The sequence below is a fragment of the Drosophila sulfurigaster genome, chromosome 3 (assembly GCF_023558435.1).
Source record: "Drosophila sulfurigaster albostrigata strain 15112-1811.04 chromosome 3, ASM2355843v2, whole genome shotgun sequence".
Classification (NCBI taxonomy): Eukaryota; Metazoa; Arthropoda; class Insecta; order Diptera; family Drosophilidae; genus Drosophila; species Drosophila sulfurigaster.
Genome location: NC_084883.1, coordinates 23,718,738 through 23,739,986, shown reverse-complemented (window position 1 = coordinate 23,739,986; position 21,249 = coordinate 23,718,738). Strand labels below are relative to the sequence as shown.

Sequence of the window (21,249 nt, the reverse complement as noted above, 5' to 3'; positions counted from 1 at the left end):
AAATATTTTAATGTGCAGAAGTTGGATGAGAGAATAAGCGAAAACAGTCTCTTTTTGTCAAGAATGTTATGTTATAACATTTTTATTATAATGTTGTTCGGTAAATGATCATTTTATCTGATACACGCAGCTTGCCTCTTACCAAACCCGAGAGATTAGTCCAATTAAGTAATTTTGTAATAATCGCGAAAGATCAAAATTGAAACTGGAATATCACAAATTTCGGCATAGTCGTTGCGATAGTTGGAGTGCGCGAAAATTGAACATATATGAAATACCTCTAACTATACAAACTAAGAAAGAAACAGAAAATAAAAACAAAGCTAATGTAATGTATGCGAGTGGAACTGGCCAAGCCCGAGAGCCTAACTTGAAGCAGAGCTAGCTGCCGGTCTGGTCCGGACGCGGGCAACAGACGTGTTTCGAGCGTTGGCGCGGCAAGTGAATCTATTCGAATCTATTCGAATTGGTCAAGCATATACTCGTCTAGCTATTACTTAGCCACACTCTCTGGGTAATTTACGGCGCGGAGGAGTGTTATTTTCGTGTTGTTGTTTGCTTTTGTTTTTGAATTCGGTATCGGTCGGTGCGTGCTGTCAAGATTTCAATATAATTTTCAATGGTTTTTGGTTTCGTCAAGCGGCGACAGGTTGTGCATACAAATCCGAGATTGGAGTCGCACACAACACATGTAATTATAGCAAAATTTGCAAGGCGAGAGTGCAGCGTTCCATAGACACACCAGACCTGTCCAATCCAGCTCTCAGCTCCGGTGTCCACAGCCATGGCAACCAGCTCCGCTAAGTCGCCTCGTTATCCGCTCAGTCCACTCAACGCTATCACTCAGTGCACAATTGGTTTTTCGCTTTGGCTGTGTAACAAATAACACGATCGGATTTTCTCAACTGCCGCGATTAAAGTTTAAACATTATCAACGCAAAAGTAGATTAAGTACATAACATATATATATTATGTGTACCAAAGTTAACAACAGTTATTGATTGCTTAATTATGAATTCCCCACGAGATGCCCTAATGAAAGTGAAACGCCATTAATAATTAATGAATTCTAATTTAATTGATGATGAATTATAAACCCAGAAACGTGACATAGTGTCGTCGACCTAGCTGTGAAAAGTGCATGTAATGGCGTCATTGTGTGTGCATCATAAATGCATTAACAATTATGCAATACAATGCGGCTAAAATGGGCTCAGGTGTTAGCCGGGCTTACACATGACTGTGACCTTGAAATATAAATTTATGACGGGGTGTTAACTTGCCGTATACACATATGCTTTGGCTTCGATGACGATGTCGTTGTCGATTTCGATGTGGGCTTTGGCTCGGTAAACAATGGATTTTTCAAACGCAATTGAAACCCTTTCAACAGTTGGTCAAACAATTATATTGACAGCCCAAGTATTTAGCTCATGTGAATTCTAGCTTTGTGCATATTTCATAGCTTACCAACATGTGTATTTCACACATGTTTTCCCAGTTCTTAGTTGACATTATTAAATGTCCTGGCATTTCAAAGCCGCACGTTACAAATTGCACTCAAACTTTTCTGTAGGCCTTCGCCAATAACTTGTTACGATGTGGCTATAGATAACTTTGATTCACGTGTAATTAAACAAACAGTAGCAAATGGGTTCAGCAGAGCTCTGACCGCTATTAGTAACCCTAAGTCTGGTTGTGTTTTATTATTTCAGTCGCACTTAAACTGTGTACGCGAGGACATCGATTGTAATTATACATCTGACTGAAGGCAAGGTTTACAAATAAAAGCTTTTAACATGGCGGAGCATAAGAATAATATACAACAAACCCAGCCCATGCCCATTATATTAGTGAGCGATAAAAATACATCAAATGGTAATTAATAAATTCATAATATAATAGTTTAACTTCATTAATACTTACAACAAACTATGTGTAATTTCTTAGATGTTGAAAAGCAGACAACGGTTATTAATATTGGTAAGTAATACTTACAATTGAGTACTTCATCATGGTGACTGTGACATTAAATACATTAAAACTATTATCTCATCATTACTCAGCAAACTTTTTTGTTTAAGCCAATACAGAGACTCCATTTCAGCCTTATCATACTTACTATAATAAAAGAAACATAGATTATGCAGTCGTATTTTTAAATAAAGCTGATAGAACGTTCGTGTAGATGCACTTACGAACTTTTAGACCCAACTTCCTTATCAAGTCCAATTGTATGTTACCCATACAGTTGTTTGGGTTAGACACGCACAGATTAGTAAAGCCGATAGCGAACCCCCAATTGATTTTTTGGAAAAGTTTTCATTCAGTACCAACCGGCATTTCAGCTGAAACACTTGTGTGTTCCTGAGGTAAAGTTGAACAAAAATAAATAATTATTATTATTGTGGCAGGTTTACAAATTAACACCCTTTTTGCGTTAGTCAGAATTCAGTTTAAAATGAAAATGTAATTTAGTTATTTGTATTCAAAATAACGTATTTCTTATGCTTTTTTATCGAGCACTATTTCGATAAAGCGATAGCAAATACTAAGTAATCGCTTTTTATACTTGTACTCAGTACTCGTACTCATACTCAGTCTGAAAATGGCATCGTTCGTTTAAAACAGCTGTTCAGTCAGTCCGATTTGTATATTTTTTTTGTTGGGCATCCAGGCGAGAGCAGGCGGCATTTGCGTTTTTTTGAAACGGGTTTTTAGAATTGAATACAATTAAAGCAGTGGCTGCGGCTCATGTAGTCAACTTGCTCGACGTTTCAATTTCAATCTTCTCGTTGACGTGAACGCAGTCGGTTGTGCGTCGCGCGTAAATATTGTGTGTGTTTTTGTTGGTTGACTAATCGTTGTTTGGTTTTCCGCCCCGTCGACTCTGCCACAGCCTCAGAGGTTTGCGTGTTTCTCGGTGCCCCACCAATACAGTAAAAGTAAATACATACACATGGAAATGAACATAGAATCCGTATAAAAGTGATAGTGCTAGTTAAATCTGTGTTTTAACGTCGACTCAATAAAAGTTTCATGGTTGTTTGTGTAATTCTTCTTGTATTTATTTCGCAGAATCCGAATCAGAAAACGAAATCGTCGCGCCCGCTAAACAACAAGAGCCTGACATAATGGCAAACTTCGATGATGTGAGTGTTTTGCAGTTGCAATTGCAAATGTTTCGTAAATAAATGACTCGAAATAGCAAATTGAAAAAAAAGCAAAACAAATACAAAACTACTTGTGCATGCAATTTAATGCGAGCACAGCAGCAACAACAGTAACAATAACGATTATTAACGAACATTTGTGCACGTAACAAACATTAAGCCTTATTTTTTTTGTTAGATTTTATTTGATTTTTGCGTTTGCCTTACGTTTTTGTTTTCGTTATCTTCCTATATACGTGCATACTACCCACTACGTTTGTATGTACTCGATATCTTCGCCACACACAATTTGGTCATTGCGAATGTAAAAATCCAACACCAACAACAACAACGACGACACCCATCCAACAATTGCGATGAACAACAACAACAACCACAACGCGCAGACATTGCAGCGAGCCCGTCTCGCATTCGCAAGCGGCAAGACTAGGAACGTAAGCTTTCGGTAAGTAACTGTTTGTTAGCCAAAACACCCCTTCCCCCACTCAACAAAAAGCCCAAAAAGCAACAGTAGTTAAAGCTGCATTTTTGGTTTTTGCTGCTTTTTGTTTTTGTTTTGGTTTTTGACTAGTACAAGTAACTAGGTCGTCGGCGTTATTACGTTGATGTTAAATGTAATGTAAATTACAAGAGTTGTCGCAACTTTGTTGACGGCTTTTGAAAGTAGTCGAAATAAACAAATACATTCATATTTTTAGTACTATACATAAACATACATAGGTTCATATGTAGAAACAAGCACTTAAGTACATCTCTAGTTGAATGTGAGATCAGACACAGCCACAGACATAAACACAGACACGCACGCACACTTACACACATACACTCACAGCAATGTGGGAGACTGAAAGCTTTTTGGACTCATTTCACTTGAACTTTGTCGCTTGCTTCGGAGCTCTCTCTGATAAGAAATGTAGATAAGTATTTATAACAATACACTGAACCCAAAAATGGAGTCATATGTACATTATATAATATAATTGTGTATTTTGTTGTCTCTTGCTTTGTTTATACAACACATATCATTTCCCTTTCTATATACTCGTGCATATGCATATACATATATGTATGTATGTGCTTTAGAGGCAATCAGGTTGGGATCTTTGCACTTTGGCTGTATAATTCGCAATTTGTTTAACGATACGAGCTGGTTGAAATATAGTACATGTTTGTAATAGCGATTAAATGTGCAAAAGCAACTAGAACATTTTTACTAATCCAGTTTCTAAGCGCACTTTAGCCCTTGGTCTAAGGCAGCAAAAGCAGCAGAGCAACACATGGAACTCTATCTACAGCACATGCACAACGCATTTTCAAGATCAAAGTTGATATGTTAATAAACAAAAGAAGAAAAAAAGTTTATGCTTAGGCATACACAAATTTATTGGTATACACATACATGCAGAGAATACTTTTGAGCGTCAAGTGTGAAACGGAAGTGCGGACAAAAATCTTTGGCACCCCCAAGGTTGATAGCCATTTAATTTCATGATCTTTTTCTTTTATTTTGTATTTTCAAATGAACTCGGAACAAACGTGTCGAGTTCTTCGATTGTTTTCGCCTTTTTAAGCTACTTCTTCTACTTCTTCATAGAAGCGCATTGAAATACCTAATACCTAAGCTCGAATACGAGACGTATACGCAATATAATTCGTATATAAGTAGTATACATAAATAAATAAATACATAATAAAAACAAAAATATATATCGAAGAAATACATTTGAGCGTTGTCGCCCAAAGTCAAAGCGTTTCTAAAAATATTGATATTGAATATCAGCGAGAATTTCATTGCGCCGCCTAATCGTTATAATTGCTTCATTGTCATGCACAACGTTCGTTTATTCAAGTATCTCTATCTCTCTATCCATCATCTAACTTATATACATAATATAGTGTGTATAATTTATAATTATGGGTTTAATGTTTGCCAATTAAATGTGCAGCTTCTGGTGCATTATTATTAGCGAATCACGACATATTAAGCCATAAACGTGTTTTCTAATTTTGTTTACTCAGATATGTAGAACAAACTACTTGTTGGTTGATAACCTCTAAATGAAGCCCTAGTTAAACTGAAATCCTGTTAGCCATTGGCCATCCCACTAGCCGGTATACGGTAACCGGTTTTCATTGTTCTAATCAGACTTGATTTCATTTTTATTCAAGCCACCGCAACAGCAGCAGCAGCTGATGATTACGATTAGTGGCGTCATATGAACGTAGAATAGTATTTTTTTTCATTTTCGTTTTTTAAAGGCAAGCATTGCATAATTTATTATCGAAACGGCGAATTAGCATTGACCTTCTCCATCTTACTCAGCAACAAAGGCAACAGCAAACCACACCGACAATGACTTTAGATATTTGCCATACTCATATTAGTACTTGTCTTTTGCATTGTTCATCTTTTTTTAATGTTCAGATGCTCAGATGCGAGAGGTGCTTGGCTTTCGAGTCATAGATAAAACCGTACAAAATTTAATTAGCTTTAAACGCGAACAATATTTCGTTGATTCAAAAACTGACAAGTGACAAAAATTTGAGGTAAATTTACATGATAATGGATAAGTTAGATAAACTTGTTACAACACGATGACTGGGCTTTAAGCATTCATGATATTCTATTTCTATTGGCTTGCGACGAAATTCCAAAACAATTCAGCAGACGAATATATTTTCATTAATGAACAGCCAATTTTAGATCTAGTTTGGCTAAACTTCTTTTTAAAAAAGGTGTCTTTTAATTATACAGTGTATTTTAAGCTTATTTGGGGGATTATTGACTTTTATTATTATTTATAATTTATCTAATCGCTTTCAAATTATATTTTCAGTCGCAAGCAATTAGAGAATTTGCTGCGTTGCTATGAGGAGCATGAGAATGAGATTATCAGCGCATTGGAGGCTGACTTGCGACGACCAAAACAGGAAAGTTTGATTGTGGAAACAGAATTCATGAAGAATGACATCAAGCACATATTATTCCATCTCAACGACTGGGTCAAGGCCGACAGGGTAAGCATCTAAAACTTCGACAAATTTAAATATAATTAATCATTATTTTGCAATAAACTTCTAGCCGGAAAAGTCGTTTGTTAATATGCTTGATGATGTGCAAGTCTACAACGATCCCTTTGGTGTTGTCCTCGTCATTGGCGCCTGGAATTATCCTTTGCAATTGCTTTTAGTTCCCGTTGCAGCTGCAATTGCCGCTGGCAATTGTGTGGTCCTCAAGCCAAGCGAGATTGCCGGCAATTGTGCCAAATTTATTGCCGAGACAATTCCCAAATATCTAGATAATGTGCGTGAGCAGACTTCAAATTTGCCTTCTGTGTTTATAGTTCTGTTTTGTTTATGTTAATAGGATTGCTATCCAGTTGTCTGTGGCGGACCCAGTGAAACAGCTGAACTGCTGAAGCAACGTTTCGATTACATATTCTATACGGGATCTACGCGCGTCGGCAAAATTATTCATGCTGCAGCCAACAACTATTTGACACCCACAACCCTTGAGCTGGGTGGCAAGAGGTGAGTTAAGATTTCAAATGTAAATCACTCAGATGACATAATGTTTGTTTCTGCAGCCCTTGCTACATTGACAAGTCCGTGGAGCTGCGCACAGCGGTGAAGCGCATCTTGTGGGGAAAACTCATCAATTGCGGCCAGACATGCATCGCACCCGATTACGTTCTGTGCTCCAAGGAGGTGCAGGATAAATTTGTGGAGGAAGCCAGGGAAGTGCTCAAGGAGTGGTACGGCGAAAGCATACAGAGCAGTCCCGATCTAAGTCGCATCATCAACCAAAACAATTTCCAGTAATTACACTTATTAATATATATTTTTCGATTTTGTGATAATTCAATGTCCTTGCTTACAGGCGACTTCTTGGACTGATGAAGTCGGGACGTGTCGCATTGGGTGGCAAATACGATGTCAGCGAGAAGTTTATTGAGCCCACAATTCTGGTTGATGTGAAGCCCGATGATCCCATCATGGAGGAGGAAATCTTCGGCCCAATCTTGCCCATTTACACAGTCGAGAATGCCTACGATGCGATTAAGTTCATCAATGCCAGGTATGTTGATCAGTGCGCCAACTCAAAATTGATGCATATTCATCATCTCTTCAGCGTATATTTTCATACACATACATAATTATATATTTTTCGTTTTATCCCATTTTGTCATTACACCAACACCAACACACGAACAAAAATTCTTATTTTGCGACCCCTGCAAAATTCAATTGCATCGTTCATAATCGATTGATGAAAATATAAAATAATAACGTCTTGTTTGAAACGCAAACGCATATTAGAGAAAACCCACTCGTCCTGTATATTTTCACAACGGAAACAGATGTGCTCGATCTGTTCGTTAACGGCACACAATCGGGCGGAATGTGCGTGAATGACACGATAATGCATTATGCCGGTAAGCCATTATCAACAAAGTACAACAGTATGTGGATGCAATATTACGGCTACGGTTAATGATAAATGTTTCAACCATGGAGCTAAGCCCTGGCAAATACCAAACAACCCAGCAAAACTTCTCCAATTGTGTTCTGTAATTCTGCTACAAAGTACTACTGTCTAAAGATGCTTCAATAATGATATGGTTACGGCAAAAAACAAACCCTTATCCTTACCTTCTTTCTGTCTCTCTATTTATCTGTAACTAGTATGTATAGCTAATTGGTGATGGTTATTTTGTAATTGGATTGTAAATTTTGTTATCGAAACAATCGTGTGTACAGCTAGCCCGTAGATTGTAGACCCCTTCTTGAAGACCCTACACAGAAACATACCAATTTGTAATTCATCAAGATCATATCTATGAATTGTACATTTTTTGTGTTTTTACCTTTTTGTTTAATATACCCATATGATAGTACTGTAATACTAAATGTTTTTCCTTCCCCCAAATTTGCAAACTTAAATAGAGAAAAGCCTCTTGTAATCTACGTATTCTCTAACTCTAACAAGTTGGTAAAAGAGTTTAGGGAAAACACAACTAGCGGCGGATTCTGCAGCAACGAAACTATAATGCATGTCGGAGGTATATATGAGTATTGTATATAATTATGTTAATATTGTAGTTTACAGCTGCCAAAAGCTTTTAATTAGCTGCAATGTTTTTCTCTACGCACATAATCAAGCCAATGCACAAATATTTTATTGTTGACACCGTTTCGACCACAGCTTCAAATTAGTTTTCATTATTTGGTCAAAATCATCACGACAATTTGGCCGATCCGATCACAAAATATCCACAGAATACAAAAACGTTTTACAGACTTAAGTACACACACGACAGAGTAAATTATTATTGCTATGCATTTAATAAATTATATATTAATTATTACTATTGGTTTTACGGTTTGAAGCGCTTACCAAATGCTTGCTTGAACAAAATTTTGCAATTTATTAATAAAACTAGTGCGAATTTTTAATTAACAACTGGTGATTGGTGTGAGCTATGACTAGGCAATATTGCAATATTGCATTTAACGCTTATTGAAATGAATAATAAATTTACTTAGGCTTTTGCTAACATTTCTGTTGGGGCTTTCCTTCCCCAGTTGACACAATTCCCTTCGGCGGCGTCGGCATGAGCGGCATGGGCAGCTATCATGGCAAATTTGGATTCGACACGTTTACACACAAGAAATCGTGTCTGGGCAAGAATCTGGCAGCGATTGGCGAAAAGATGGCATCGTAAGTAGCAACTACATATACATTATTATTGTTATTAATTATGTTATAACCCACTGCAGAGCTCGTTATCCACCTTACTCGGATCGCAAGGCCTCGCTGCTCTCTTTCCTGTTACGCAAACGCCGCCCGCTTCCGAACTTGTATCTTTCGCATGTGCTTGCAGTTGGTCTTGGCGTGGGATTGACGGTGCTTGCCAATTATTACCTACAGGTAAGAAAGGTAGATTTCGCAGCCATTGTCTGTGCGAATATGTATTAATGATTGTGATTATTTTCCATGCGTATCATTCACACTATTTAACTGGCCAACATTTGAACCACACACATTCTGTAATCGCCAAAATCCCCAAATCCAATTCATACACACATTGTCCACCTTTTTAGGGCAAGCTGTTGTCGCGTTAAAAATAAAACACAATTTATACATCAATGGCGGATATAAATCGTTGCACCATGAGCCAGTGGACTTTTAATTACATTTACATTTGGAATACATCGCAGTAAATGCATTTATGCATAAATATGTATTAGTTTTTTCTTCATTATTATTATTATCGCTGGGTGTAATTATACTAATTTCAAAACATACTTGCATTTAGATTTAAAAACTAATACGTCATTTCTGATCTTTTTTGATATCAATGTAACTGGGATTTAAAAGAGGGTTTCGTGTAAATACTTTATATGATGTCTGCACTTAGAAAACAAACCACTTGTATTACGTGTATTTATCTTTATATGATTATATTGATTTATTTATGCCATGTATACCAATTTATATTTTCAGAAAGAATCAAACTAAATAAAAGCATGTACTTGTACTTTTAATACGCATATCGGTGGGTGATCTAAATGCTATTGGAATCGAAGAAATACTATATTAGTTATTGTTATTTAGTTGCTATTTAATAAAAAATGTGAATGTTAAAAACTCAATACCAGACGACCGTTTTATTTGTTTAAATTTTAAGCGCAGTGCTGCCAGATTGGTGTGCAGAATAACGGCACTTATCGATAAGTTTTCAAAGTGAGCATGTATGGCAGTTTTAACATATTTGCTGTGAGTGCATAGGGGCACACTGGGATCAATAATTTTTTTGTAGAGTCACACTGATTTTTTGTCTATCATTATAAGTTCACTTGGCTTTCAATTTATTTTGTTTTCCGAGAGAAATACATTTAACGAAAATATTGTAAGAATGGCCGCTCGCGGCGATATTATTGCACAATTCATTGAGATAACTGGCACCGATGAAAATACTGCGAAATTCTACTTAACCAGTTGCGAATGGGATATTGAGGTAAAGTAATGCAAATTATATTTTTTGCTAGCTATAAACAATGAAAGGTCAATATAAAAGCTTAATTTTTTTGCGACACAAAAGCAAGCACTTGGCAACTACTGGACTACACAGTCTGATATGCCATCAACAGATGCAGCTGTTGTCGGCCAATCAGGCAATCCGACACCGGCGCCAACAACAACAACTTCTAGCGGAGCCGGCGCCGCTGCTACAAAGGCAGCAACAGCGTCTGCAACAACGAAGACAGCGTCTAGTGATGTTCCACCAAAGGGAACGACTGCTAAACCAAAGTAAGCAGTGTAAATATTCATCAGCAGTTATATATCTATAATATATATATATGCATTCACGTGCTATAAATTCACACAGGTTTGCCACGCTCAGTGACATGTCGAAGCAGTCGAGCAGTGATGAAGAGCATCAGGCTTTCTATGCCGGCGGCTCGGATCGTTCGGGACAGCAAGTGCTGGGGCCGGCGAAGCGAAAGAATTTCCGTGAACAACTCACCGACATGATGCGCTCGGCCCAAGAGCAGAATATAGCTGAAGTTGGCGTCGGACCGTCCACAAGTGGAACAGCCAGTGCCGGTGGCAATGTTTGGGGCCAAGGTATGCGTCTGGGCATGACTGACAACGATCATACAGCTGTGGGGGCAAGTCGCAGTGCACAGCCCGCTGAAAATAAACCTGTAGTGGTATTGAAACTATGGAGCCAAGGATTCTCAATCGATGGCGGCGAGTTGCGTCACTATGATGATCCGCAGAACAAGGAATTCCTGGAGACAGTGATGCGAGGGTAAATTACAAGCAGTGCATATAAATATAGCTGATATTAAGCAGCATTTCCTTTCTTTTATTTTAGAGAAATTCCACAAGAGCTGTTGGAAATGGGACGCATGGTGAACGTTGATGTTGAAGATCATCGACATGAGGATTTCAAGCGTCAGGCAGTGCCACAAACTTTCAAAGGATCGGGCCAAACTTTGGGCAGTCCCGTTGGCAATATTGTTACGAATAAAGATCCAGTAGCAGCTGCTGCGACTCCCGGCGAAGTTGCTAACCAGGAGGCAAGCGCACGTGACGAGCTAAATGTGAATGCCGAGGCTCCGTTGACAACGTTGCAAATTCGACTTGCCGACGGATCACGTTTGGCAGCTCAATTCAATTTGTCACACACTGTTTCAGACATTCGCCGCTTCATACAAACGTAATTGATTTTATTGCAATTTCATTTAGCCAATTTTATTCAATTGTTTCTCTTATATTTGTAGTGCTCGTCCGCAGTACTCTAATAGCAACTTTGTGCTGGTTTCATCGTTTCCTACACGCGAGCTGAGCGATGACGACTCAACAATTGAGAAGGCTGGCCTTAAGAATGCTGCGCTTATGCAGCGCCTTAAATAATTAAGCGATGCAACTGAAGCGTTCCCAAAAACAAATAAGATGGAAGAAGACCCATTAACACTACAAAATAAATAATCATAATGATAATATTGGATATGGTACACTCAACAGGCAATACACAAATACAAACAACTACAACATTCGAAATTACCTTGTATTGCACACATTCGAAACGTTTTATAATTGTCTATTTATTATTGTACAATATAAAATTGAATCGTAATCCAACGTTTTTTATGGCAGTCTAATAATGTCTGATTGATGTCCTCACTCTAACTAAAGTGCTACCTATCTAGGGCTTAAATTTAAATGAGCAAATCGACCTCGCTGCGCAGAGTATTAATGTGACTCATCAAATCCTCGCGCACTCCGTTGCGCCAGTCGTGCAATCCATCCTTCCCCACATGCTGGCAGTCCACATATCGATGAGCGAATCCACTTGAAAGCGGCAATTCCACCGAAGTCGCTGTCGGCAGCAGCAGCTGCGCTGGCGGCAATTCCAAGCGATACAGAAGTGTGGCATGTGGTGGCTTTACCTCAGGATCATACTGCACATTATCGATGAGTAATTTCTTGCGTTCGTCAAAGCACACGGCAAACGTGGCCAGCTCAAAGCGTGAGGTTTCTGTGGCATAATGACGCAGCTGCTGTTGCAGTGCACGATTTGTGTCGCTGGCAAATCGGGCATTTGGATAGACAATCTCATTGGGAGCCAGAAGCATGGTGAAGGCAGCATAGTTCACATTGCGCAGCAGGCAATCCGTCAGCATCAATTGCCGAATGCGGGCAGTTGTCGTATTCGTTTGTTGGAATGGGAAATTAAAGGGCAGTCCATAGAGATGCAAATTGGTGCGCTCCAGTAGACGTACAACTTTCTCGGGCAGCTCATCATAGTTGTACACTAGAAAGTGTTCGACACCAAGAGCTTGATGGAACAGAAAGAACTGCAGCATAGCATCTGCATTCCGTCCGAATGGTGAGCTCATATTAAAGCTAACAAGATCCACACACATCGTTGCCGGTAATCTGACATGTGCGTGTGGTTTTATGGTGGTCTTAGCCACTGCATTGCTATTTGTATTGGCATTTGCCGGTTTAACATAGCGCAAGCGTAGCTTAACCTGTCGTTTCGTTGTTGATCTCGTGTCACTGAAGGCAACATATTCCGGTTCACCAAAATTACGGCTCACTTGACAGAAGAAATTGTAGTAGGTGAATGTAGCATCATTGTTGTCGACCACACCCTCAGTGGCATCACGTTGAAAGCGAAATTTGCCTTGCACACTGCGTCCGCCGACGTCGAAACTGCAGCGAAAGTCAACCACAGCACCCTTTATGCCCACAACAATAACGTGGGCTTCTCCGCCAGCGACCAGCTCGTTGCGTTTCCTTTAAAGGCAATAGTTTAGTCTTTATCACAATTACCTTTACTGAAATGACTTACCAGTAAGCGGAATATGCATGAAAGGAGTCGCCTATTAGTTGCCAAACTGGCAACGGCTTGGAGAACGCGCTCTTGATCAGATGATCCTCATCCTCGATGCCTGTGCCATTTTGGAGGCGTCGCAAGACAGCAGCATCGTTGCGTCCAAAGAAGTTTACATACTTGAGCACATATTTAAGCCGATTATTTTCGCTTTTATACATCATCAGCACACCAATACTAAAGCATGATATTAGCAATAACGCTAATTGTTGATACTTTCGCATTTTTATTTATTTATTGCCTTTTTGAGTTGCAAACACTTTTCTTCCGTATGAGACAAACAATGGTCAGTGTTGCTCTATTGCTCAACAGGTTATTGCTGCAACAACCTGCAGCGCACTAGTGCAGATTAAGTATATAATAAATGCTAAAATACAAAATTAATTATATTTTCTATTTTTCATATTATTTATTTTAACAACTATTACTTTTTTTACTGCTCAAAATGTACATTTTATTTATTATTCAAATACAAATATACTGTAGGGTCACACTGTTTCTGCCAACTTTGCTGTATGAAAAAGCTAGTTTATTGTTTAACAGATATCCACCGAAATGAGTTCCAAGGAAACAAAGGCGCTTATTAAAGACATTCGCGAAACCATAAAGCTGGCTAAATATGGTGACGCCATACACAAGTGTCAAGTAAGCTGAGAATCCGAGTATTTTTATTAGTCGCTTACTGACATTTATTGCAGCGCCTGCTGAAAGGCGACCCAAAGAATTATATGGGTTACTTGTTGCTCGGCGCCGCCTACCAAAATGTTGATAAGTCCGAGGCGGCGAAATACTTGCACAAATCCATTGAGTACACGGAAGGTCCGGCTACAGTTGCCCTGCAAGGATTGGCTAACTGCGCACCGAACACCGAGCTACCCGACATTTATGATCAGCTGCTCGATTTAATACCGTAATTATGCCGGGTGAAATATAATTTAGGGGGAGGGTCAGCTGCAATACTCGCAGTTACTCTTAACCCGCAATACTTATTATAAATAGTATTCTCTATGTTTAGTTTTACCTACATTATTCCTTCTTTTTGTGATTCCAGTGAAAAAACGTTGGATTACTATGAGAAGCTCTTTACGCTATCATCGGACGCTACATTGTGGCAGGCTTGTTTAAACATATTCAAAAAGAGAGCGCTAAATCATGAGGATGTCAATAGTGCTAAGATTCAAGAGTATCTCGGAAGAATTTGGTTTGCCAATGATGTCGAAATTGCAGCTGCTGATCATGAGTTGGTGAGTTTTACCTACATCTTTTAAAGCACAGCCCTTTAACTACTTGTATGATTAGTACGAAAACAGCATGGAGACTTTACTACGCATTGGAGATGCAGAGCTAAAGAGCAACGTATATAAACGTTATCTGAAATGGCTCTATAAGAACCAAGATCTGGTGGCTTGTCTACGTAACGCCTGCAACATGACAGTATCTCATCCTCGCGCTGTCTATGGCTACGAATGGATCTGTAAAATCTATTGCGAAAACCATGATCAGCCAAATACTGAAGAATGGATGAAAGAACTAAAACTACCCATACAAACATATGCCGAACAACTTTTGGAGTTTAATGCCAACTCAAATTTGGCACTGCTAATCAAGGCGTTTGATTTATTCAAGCAAGAGCAATATGTGGCAGCAAGACAACTGACATTGCAGGCACAACAATGCCATCCCAGCTATAAGGTGACTCTACAATTGCTGGCACGCATTCACATGAAGTTCGGAGCATATCGTCTGGCATCGCTGTTGTGGCAAGAGCTGGGCCGTCAAAACGAAGAGTTTGCGCAGTGTCAATCGTACGAGAAAGATGTTAGCAAGTTGAAGGAAGCTGCTGAATTGCTCACTGGATTCCCACAAAGCGAATTAAATGTCAAAGCTTTGGCACGGTTAGTATAATCAAAAGATTGTAGGTTGATCTAGAATTAATTTAGTAATCTATATTTTTAGCTGTTATCACAAGCTTGGGGAAGCAGAAAAACTAAAATCCTTACAACTGGATGATATTACGCGGGCCGAATATTTGCTGTAAGTAAAGCCTCTAGGATATTCGTATTTATTTGAAATCTAACTTTTAGATCCCCTAACGAAGCTGTGAAAGCCATGGCTGGCAAGGAGTCGTTTGAAGCGTTGCTGCTTTGTGGCAAGCTACATATGGAACTCAAGGACTATGGTGAGGCACTCAACTGCATGTTGAAAGCCGCTCGATTGCAGCCGCATATTGCCGAATGCTTTGACTATTTGGCTCGCTTGTATCAGGCCAATGGTGACATTTCTCGTGCTCGCAAATGTTTCGAAAAGTGCATCAGCCTGAATGCGTTATCCCAGCAGGCTGTCGATTCATTGAGCTCCATCTATCAGCAACTCGGCGAGGAGGATCTTAATGAAACATTGTTGCTGAATACGCTGCGTTACTTGAGCGACGACGAAGCTGTTCGCCTGCAGTACAAGCTAGGATTGCATTTTTTGCATGTGCACAAGTGGGATAATGTAGGTTCAAGTTGTCACTTGAGTTTATATGGTATTAATACTCTCTCATATAATTTTCAGGCCATTCAATGCTTCCGCTTGGCCATCAAATATGATGTTAAATGCATGGTTTATTGGGAATCGCTGGGTGATGCTTATGCTGGACGCGGTTCTTACAATTCTGGCATACGTGTCTTTCAGAAAATACTCGAGCTCTCTCCTGGCAATTGTTATGCACTACTTCAACTGGCGGTTATCAAGACGGTAAATATTATGCTTGATATGTTATGCTTTTATTTATACTTGTTTTACTTTGCAGACTATACGCATGTATCCAGAGGCAATTGCTGATTTTGACTTGCTGCTAAAAGATCATCCAGATTACTTGCCGGCTTTAAAAGGCGCTGCCGAGGCTCACATTGGCCTGGCCAATAACCTAAAGTCGCAGAACATTTATGGGCGCGCTAAGGATCATTTCCAGCTGGCTGTGGGACATCTGCAAAGGTTGTAGTGATTTAAAAGATATGTTTATGATTTCCTGATCTGATATTTTCCTTATTATCACAGCGCCTTTTTGCAACCCAAAGCACAGGGAATGATTTGGCTATGGCGGCTTACAGCTAATGTTTTTGTTCAGACAGCACAATTGCCGCAGTCTTTGGCTAATTTAGATGTTGCCGGCAGTTTGGCCAAACGTGAGGAGGAGATAGCTTACTTATCGCGAAAAGATCTTTTGCAATTGGCGCAGCGATTTTATCTGTGCGCCTTGAAGTTTAAGCAAAACACTTTTCTGTGGTACGAATTGGCATTGTGTAGCTACTACAGTGCCGTCTACATGCCAGAGGAAGCCAAGGATCATCTGGAGACGGCTGCGAAGGTCTGCAAAATGGCCATCAAAGAGAACACGAATCGCTGGCAAAACTGGAATCTACTTGGAGTGATCAATATGCATGCTGCCAATGAGAATCTAGCTGTGGCACAACATTGCTTTATTCAATCGCTTAATCTGGAGCGTCGATCTTATACGTCGTGGACAAATCTGGGTGTGCTGTACCTTAAGCTGAGCGATATTCGGCTGGCAAACGAGGCATTTAAGCGAGCTCAACAATCAAGCCCAATTTATCCAAATGCTTGGATTGGACAGGCGATGGTAGCTGAGCTAATTGGCGATCAGGAAGAAGCATTCGATCTCTTCCGGCATTGCCAGCAGTTTGAGTATCATCCGGAAGCAGCTATCGGCTATGCCCATTGGGTATGCCAGGTGATATCAGATCCTGAGTTGCGAGAGAAACCACACAATAAGTATGCCATCGAAAATTGGCATGCAGACATTTATGCGTTGGATGCCATCAATTGGTTTGTGTTTATTTAAATTGCTAATTGAAATTAGCTATTGCTAATACAATTTATTATTCCCCTAAGGTATGTGCAAAATGAGGAAGCAGATGCTAGTGTTTCGGCGCTTACCTTTCAAGGATTCCTCTGCATTCGCCAGAAACTTTATCAGCAAGCCATCAAAGCCTTCAGCCGCGCTTGCAAACAATCAGATCCTGGCGCGGATCGCGATAAGCTTTACACGAATCTTGGCTATTTATACCTGAAGATTGGCCAACCTGAACAGGCCGTTAATGCTTTTAATACTGTTGCGCATGCAACATTTAAACCCATCATTGGCTTGGCATTAGCCTACTATCGATCTGGGCAACTGGAACAATCCTATTCAATATACAACTCTGTGCTCGGCAGCGTTGTTGGTCAGGACGATGAGAAGGCAGCAACGATTTTAGTGGCTATGGCATCGATGGTCTATGCATTCCAAGGCGAAAGGGATACAAAAACCGTGCTCTATCAATGGTAATTATTGTCTAACTACTATTCTTGCGAAACTTCTAATTTGTTTGCATCGTAGCATTCTCCTAAAGGGCGTGCCTATTCAAGCCTTGTACTCGGCATGTGCTTTGGGTGTCCTTCATGAGGACAACGACCTGTGTGAGATGATTATGTCCGAGTTTAAAGCCTATCAATTCAATGAGGAACATTGCGCTAATATTGCCTATCTCACGGCCTACTACTGGTTAATTAATGTGAGTTGCAACACATGTTGTTGAGAATCAATAATATTTAATGCCATGCAATTGCTATAATTATTTCAGGTGGGTGCCCGACAAGCGCTTAACTATTTGCAGACACAAGTTCGCATGTTCCCGCTGAATGCCGGCTTGCGCAGGGTGTTTCTGAAGTTTCTACTAGATTATTTCCGAGAGGATTCGCTCTACGAACTTGCCACCGCCAACACTGCATTGATGACCCTCAAATTGGGACATAATAGCTTGCGTAGCAGGTATGTTTTAATTAATTTATGTGTGATTTCTAGTATGTTAGTAAATTATTTTTACCATTTGCAGCATTAAAGCCAGCGAGGAGGCGGAAACAAGAATTTATGTAAGTCGTGCTTTGGAACCTGTGGATAAGACTCAATCTGAAAAGCAAATCCAATGTGCTCTTCGTTTAAATCCCAGCAACACGGAGGCCAGACAGTTACTTGCAGCGATAACTGCACATTAGCATAAAGTACAATTTTGTAATTCTGAAAAAATAAAATTTGTTGCAAAAAATCCTTCGAGCCGGAGTCGAACCAGCGACCTGTGGATGTCTACAAGAATTTCTCACTACAGTCCATCGCTCTACCAACTGAGCTATCGAAGGTGGGTAGCAGCTGCGGTCCAAAAAGCATGTACAAAAGCCAGCAGATACACTAACGCCAAAAGCATTAGCTGCCAAGTGTTGTACAATGCCGGAAAATGTGCGTGCATGTAATGTTTAAAAATATTGTATCTAAAATGGTGTGGTTACACTGGCCACCATTCTTTCTGGCAAAAAAGTCAATGGGAAAATAAATGTAGTAAAATGTGTATAAAATAGTGCAAATATCAATGAAAGCAACATGTTTTTGTGTAAAAGTGTTAACGCGATGCCTTGTTAAATAGAATAAATAGTGAAAAGGTTGGCAATGTGTACGCTGTAAGAACGGCATCTCTTGCAACGTTTCCCAGACTCCACACCCTGCACCGCTTGCACCAAATACCTATGAATGTACACACACAAACACATGCATTCAACACACAGTCACAACCACAGACAAGCATATGTACGTGAAAAAAAACCTGCTGCAGTTGGTCGTAATTACAGTTAGACACTAAAATAGCAACACGGTCGGTCAGTTAATTAAGGAACAAAAAAGCTAGCTGCCTGTGTTTGAGGCGGTGGTGGTGGCAAAAGACGCCCACGCACGCTCCCAATTTGCAAGGCTTGCAATGGAAAACGACTCCGTCAAATCGGAACACAGTGGACGCTCGCGACGCTCTCGCAATCACAATAACAACAGCAGCGGGGGAGGTGGCGGAGGAGGCGGTGGCGGTGGCACTGTAAACAACGGCTACCACAGAGATCGTTCCCGACATTCACACCGCAGCACACATTCCTCCAAGTCTGGCAAAGGTCGTAACGACATGGCGCCCTATCAAACAAGCGTCAACATGACAGGTGAGAAATTCTTAACAATTTCCAAGCTCAACCTGAACATCATTGCCTTTTGTTGTAGGTGATGAGTCTCGCGATGGTCAGGAGGTCATTGAAGTGCAGATTCTGCCGCAAGATGAAAATTGGGGTGAGAATACCACAGCAGTGACCGGCAACACTTCGGAACAAAGCATTTCCATGGAGGATATCAATAATATGTGGCATCGTGAGAACGACAAAGGTTTCGGTTTCGCTTGTCGCCGTTACGTTGAATCCACTTTCTACTTTCTGCTCGGCTGTGCTGCATTCTTCTCACCTGTTGCCATGGTCGTTATGCCACACATTGGCTTCTTTCCGACCGCCTTCGATCATCCGGAACTGACGCAAACCAGGCGTACACATCTGTTGGCGTGCAGTGAACAGTGCAAGGGTAAATTGGTGTCGTTGGCTGCCCGCCTGGTGCTCCTTGCCATTGGTTTGTGGGCGGTGTTTATGCGACGCACGGCCGCCAGCATGCCCAGAATATTTTTATATCGCGCTCTTGTACTGTTGCTGGTGACCATCTGCACCTTTGCCTATTGGCTCTTTTACATTGTGCAGGTGTTGAATGGCGCCAAGATTGTTGTGGAAACAGGAGGCGATGTTGTCGACTATAAATCGCTGGTTACCTACGCCACGAACTTTGTGGACACTCTGCTCTTCATACACTATGTGGCTGTTGTGCTGCTGGAGCTGCGCCATCAACAGCCCTGTTACTACATTAAGATCATACGCTCACCCGACGGCGTGTCGCGCTCCTATATGCTGGGACAGTTGAGCATACAACGTGCTGCAGTTTGGGTGCTGCAGCATTACTATGTGGACTTCCCCATCTTCAATCCATATTTGGAGCGCATACCCATTTCTATATCGAAATCGCAACGCAACAAAATCTCGAATAGTTTCAAGTATTACGAAGTGGATGGCGTCAGCAATTCGCAGCAGCAGAGCCAGAGCCGTGCTGTGTTAGCAGCTAATGCACGAAGACGCGACTCCTCGCACAATGAACGTTTCTACGAGGAGCACGAATACGAGCGTCGAGTGAAGAAGCGTCGTGCACGTCTCATCACTGCCGCCGAGGAAGCATTCACGCACATCAAACGCATCCACAACGAGCCGGCGCCAGCATTGCCCTTGGATCCACAGGAGGCGGCCCAGGCGGTGTTCCCATCGATGGCGCGTGCGCTGCAGAAATATCTGCGAGTGACACGCCAGCAGCCGCGTCACACATTTGAGAGCATTCTCAAGCATTTGGCGCACTGTCTGAAGCATGATCTGTCGCCACGTGCCTTTCTCGAACCATATCTGACCGAATCGCCGGTGATGCAGAGCGAAAAGGAGCGTCGTTGGGTGCAGTCGTGGTCACTGATCTGTGACGATATCGTCTCGCGACCCATTAGCAACGAATGCACGTTCCAGCTCATACAGAACGATGTCTCCCTGATGATCACCGTGCACAAGTTGCCGCATTTCAATCTTGCCGAGGAGGTGGTTGATCCCAAGAGCAATAAGTTTGTGCTCAAGCTCAACTCAGAGACATCTGTATGACACCACCATCATATGCACCATCAATCGCAACAATCCAATCCCAGAACACCGCCAATGATAACGCCTACGCATAGCAATCAAACGCAATCTTCGTACTTGCATGTCTTTGTCTGATACATTAAATTGTATGGAGGGCAGCGCTTCTTAAACGGGATTAGAAACCTATCAAAATTAGTTAATATCTGAATTATTTTAAGCCAATTCCAGTTTCTTTTATACTATTTTTAATCCCCATTAAGAAAAGCTGCTTGTAGTCGTTATTATTAGCGGGTTTCAATTATTATTTTAAGTATTAATTTATATAGAACTCGAAACTGAAACTGAACTTACGGCCAGCATATGATTAGAGTGAACGATGCTCAAGCCCAGTGTAATATCCTAAGCCAACAACGCACACATATCACACGTCCCTTGAAATGACTTACAAACTGATTTACAAGTTCCCAAAGTATTAATCTTAAGTCTGGTTGCCTCGGCTCCCACAAAAAAGAAAAACAAAACAATTTTCCATTTATCAGCTTAAATCTTTACTGCCTTTCTTCATTAGCAAGTGTGCATAATTATTATTTTTAGATAATATC

General features: G+C 40.6%; 5 protein-coding genes and 1 non-coding gene across 13 annotated transcripts; 4 read left to right on the top strand and 2 right to left on the bottom strand.

Annotated features, from left to right (window-relative positions):
• The first annotated feature begins 1,965 nt into the window (after positions 1-1,965).
• On the top strand, positions 1,966-9,830 carry LOC133841205 (aldehyde dehydrogenase, dimeric NADP-preferring). Of its 7 annotated transcripts, none has more exons than XM_062273554.1 (12): positions 1,966-1,983; positions 3,079-3,152; positions 3,560-3,618; positions 6,011-6,191; positions 6,256-6,477; positions 6,541-6,704; positions 6,761-6,991; positions 7,054-7,251; positions 8,121-8,236; positions 8,760-8,895; positions 8,955-9,105; positions 9,682-9,830. In XM_062273554.1, the coding sequence occupies exons 2-12, from the start codon at positions 3,135-3,137 to the stop codon at positions 9,694-9,696; spliced, it is 1,491 nt and encodes a 496-aa protein (XP_062129538.1). In that variant the 5' UTR covers positions 1,966-1,983; positions 3,079-3,134; the 3' UTR covers positions 9,697-9,830. The 7 variants fall into 7 exon arrangements, with proteins under 7 accessions (XP_062129538.1, XP_062129536.1, XP_062129534.1 ...); XM_062273552.1 differs by lacking the exon at positions 9,682-9,830 and adding an exon at positions 9,279-9,394; XM_062273550.1 differs by lacking the exon at positions 9,682-9,830 and adding an exon at positions 9,279-9,394 and having other exon boundaries at positions 8,955-9,114.
• A 162-nt stretch (positions 9,831-9,992) lies between these two features.
• LOC133841210 (NSFL1 cofactor p47) lies at positions 9,993-11,824 on the top strand. The gene is made up of 5 exons (XM_062273560.1): positions 9,993-10,195; positions 10,280-10,488; positions 10,568-10,993; positions 11,060-11,404; positions 11,469-11,824. The coding sequence occupies exons 1-5, from the start codon at positions 10,094-10,096 to the stop codon at positions 11,599-11,601; spliced, it is 1,215 nt and encodes a 404-aa protein (XP_062129544.1). The 5' UTR covers positions 9,993-10,093; the 3' UTR covers positions 11,602-11,824.
• Positions 11,674-13,406, bottom strand: LOC133841209 (uncharacterized). The gene is made up of 2 exons (XM_062273559.1): positions 13,046-13,406; positions 11,674-12,990 (listed from the first exon to the last, which is right to left on the bottom strand). Exons 1-2 carry the CDS (start codon positions 13,309-13,311, stop codon positions 11,907-11,909), a joined length of 1,350 nt encoding a protein of 449 aa, XP_062129543.1. The 5' UTR covers positions 13,312-13,406; the 3' UTR covers positions 11,674-11,906.
• Positions 13,407-13,564: 158 nt separating this feature from the next.
• On the top strand, positions 13,565-18,274 carry LOC133841200 (tetratricopeptide repeat protein 37). 2 transcript variants are annotated; one of them, XM_062273541.1, is made up of 13 exons: positions 13,565-13,732; positions 13,786-13,997; positions 14,139-14,331; positions 14,387-14,982; positions 15,044-15,121; positions 15,172-15,583; positions 15,644-15,826; positions 15,882-16,066; positions 16,130-16,918; positions 16,985-17,416; positions 17,472-17,646; positions 17,716-17,903; positions 17,968-18,274. In XM_062273541.1, the coding sequence occupies exons 1-13, from the start codon at positions 13,643-13,645 to the stop codon at positions 18,125-18,127; spliced, it is 3,693 nt and encodes a 1,230-aa protein (XP_062129525.1). In that variant the 5' UTR covers positions 13,565-13,642; the 3' UTR covers positions 18,128-18,274. The 2 variants fall into 2 exon arrangements, with proteins under 2 accessions (XP_062129525.1, XP_062129526.1); XM_062273542.1 differs by lacking the exons at positions 13,565-13,732; positions 13,786-13,997; positions 14,139-14,331 and having other exon boundaries at positions 14,843-14,982; positions 15,186-15,583.
• Positions 18,178-18,268, bottom strand: Trnay-gua (transfer RNA tyrosine (anticodon GUA)). Its single transcript is given in 2 exon segments — positions 18,178-18,213; positions 18,232-18,268. It is a non-coding gene; the product is annotated as a tRNA-Tyr (tRNA).
• A 152-nt stretch (positions 18,275-18,426) lies between the features above and the next one.
• On the top strand, positions 18,427-21,168 carry LOC133841204 (vang-like protein 1). Its single transcript, XM_062273549.1, has 2 exons — positions 18,427-19,105; positions 19,164-21,168. Exons 1-2 carry the CDS (start codon positions 18,877-18,879, stop codon positions 20,666-20,668), a joined length of 1,734 nt encoding a protein of 577 aa, XP_062129533.1. The 5' UTR covers positions 18,427-18,876; the 3' UTR covers positions 20,669-21,168.
• Positions 21,169-21,249: the final 81 nt, after the last annotated feature.